This window comes from Mastomys coucha, chromosome X (genome assembly GCF_008632895.1).
Source record: "Mastomys coucha isolate ucsf_1 chromosome X, UCSF_Mcou_1, whole genome shotgun sequence".
Lineage (NCBI taxonomy): Eukaryota > Metazoa > Chordata > Mammalia > Rodentia > Muridae > Mastomys > Mastomys coucha.
The window spans coordinates 69,220,828-69,222,088 of NC_045030.1; the positions used below are offsets into that span (position 1 = coordinate 69,220,828).

General features: G+C 42.8%; 1 protein-coding gene across 1 annotated transcript in view; it reads left to right on the forward strand.

The window, feature by feature from the left end:
- Positions 1-1,018: 1,018 nt before the first annotated feature.
- The window catches only part of Slitrk2 (SLIT and NTRK like family member 2), a 4,754-nt gene continuing 4,511 nt past the window's right edge, over positions 1,019-1,261 (forward strand). The window contains exon 1 of the mRNA XM_031380906.1: positions 1,019-1,120. Within this exon, the coding sequence (XP_031236766.1) occupies positions 1,019-1,120 (102 nt within the window). The remainder of the gene's footprint in view (positions 1,121-1,261) is intronic.

Consider the following 1,261-nt stretch of genomic DNA (forward strand, 5'->3'; position numbering starts at 1 on the left):
ATTTATATTAAGCAGTACTGGGCTCTGCTTCTAATTTTAGCTTCTTGAAGATAACCAAGTCAGCAAGTCACCTGGCTGAGGAATGGCCTGATCTGTAAAATAATTCTGGTCTGTTGGGTTTTGTACAGCTGTCACATTGGATTTTACTTCAGTAAGATAACCTAATTAGCAAATGTTTGTTAAATGAAAGTCTGAGTGAATAAATCATGTCTTCCCTAGGAACAATGCACTTTTAATATTTAGAAATACATAGAAAGTGCCCTTTCTTTATGAAAGAAGCCTACTTTTACTCACAACACATCACTCTGCCTGCACATAATGATGCACCTGCAATAGAATGGGAGGCTAGCCACCACTGCATTTCCCACTCCTAGGGCCTCTGTGCTCATCTCATAGCCCCCCTATGGTCCAAAGAAGGACAATTAAAGCTACAGACTGAAATAGCAGTGTGAAGGGGGAATCCCGAAGTATGGTCAGAGGCTTTTCTTGAAAGGAGCAGGAGGGAAGAAATCCAGACAGAATGGGGCAGGAGATCACAAAGCCACAGGTGGCCTTAGTGCTAAACTTTATAGACTGCCCCAATCTTTCTTAGAGAGGAAGGAATTTGTATAAACTACACAGGTCAAATACTTCTGCTTAACAGGAAGAGAAACAGTATAAAACGGTGGTTTTCCATTCCTGAATGGCTTATTTTGCCTGGGGCATTGCCTACCTTCCATTTTGGCTAGGCAATGAAACTCTGCATAAATTCTATAGCAGATCTAAAGAGTAGGGGAAGGTGAATTGTTTGCGCAGCAGGCACATTTAATCAGTCCCTTTCTTCACTGTTTCTTTTCCTGGGTTTTCCTGACTTCTCTCTTTCTATCAGAGGTTGCCTGTAGCTCCTCCAGGCAAAAGTAGACATTATTCACACATGCAAATGGGCTCCCCTCTTGGGACTCCTGGACCCAAGGAGTAATAATATATTAAGGAGAAAAGAGATAATGCAGGCAAAAATCCAACACCTAGCCAATTAGTAATGCTGCAGAAAGGTTATGTGAAACCAAAAGCAACATCAGGCAGGGCCCAGAGGACCAGCACTCCAGAGGCATTAGCAAATGGAAACAGTAAGATCCTAAAAGTAGTGACAGAGTTAGATCAAGAACCATGATATTCTGTGTCTCAGCTCAAGATTCCTATTACCCTTTTCTTCAGGAAGAATCATTTCTCCTGCCCTGCATTCTTCCCTGTTTTTGCGGGGGTTGGGGGGTGGGGAGTGGGG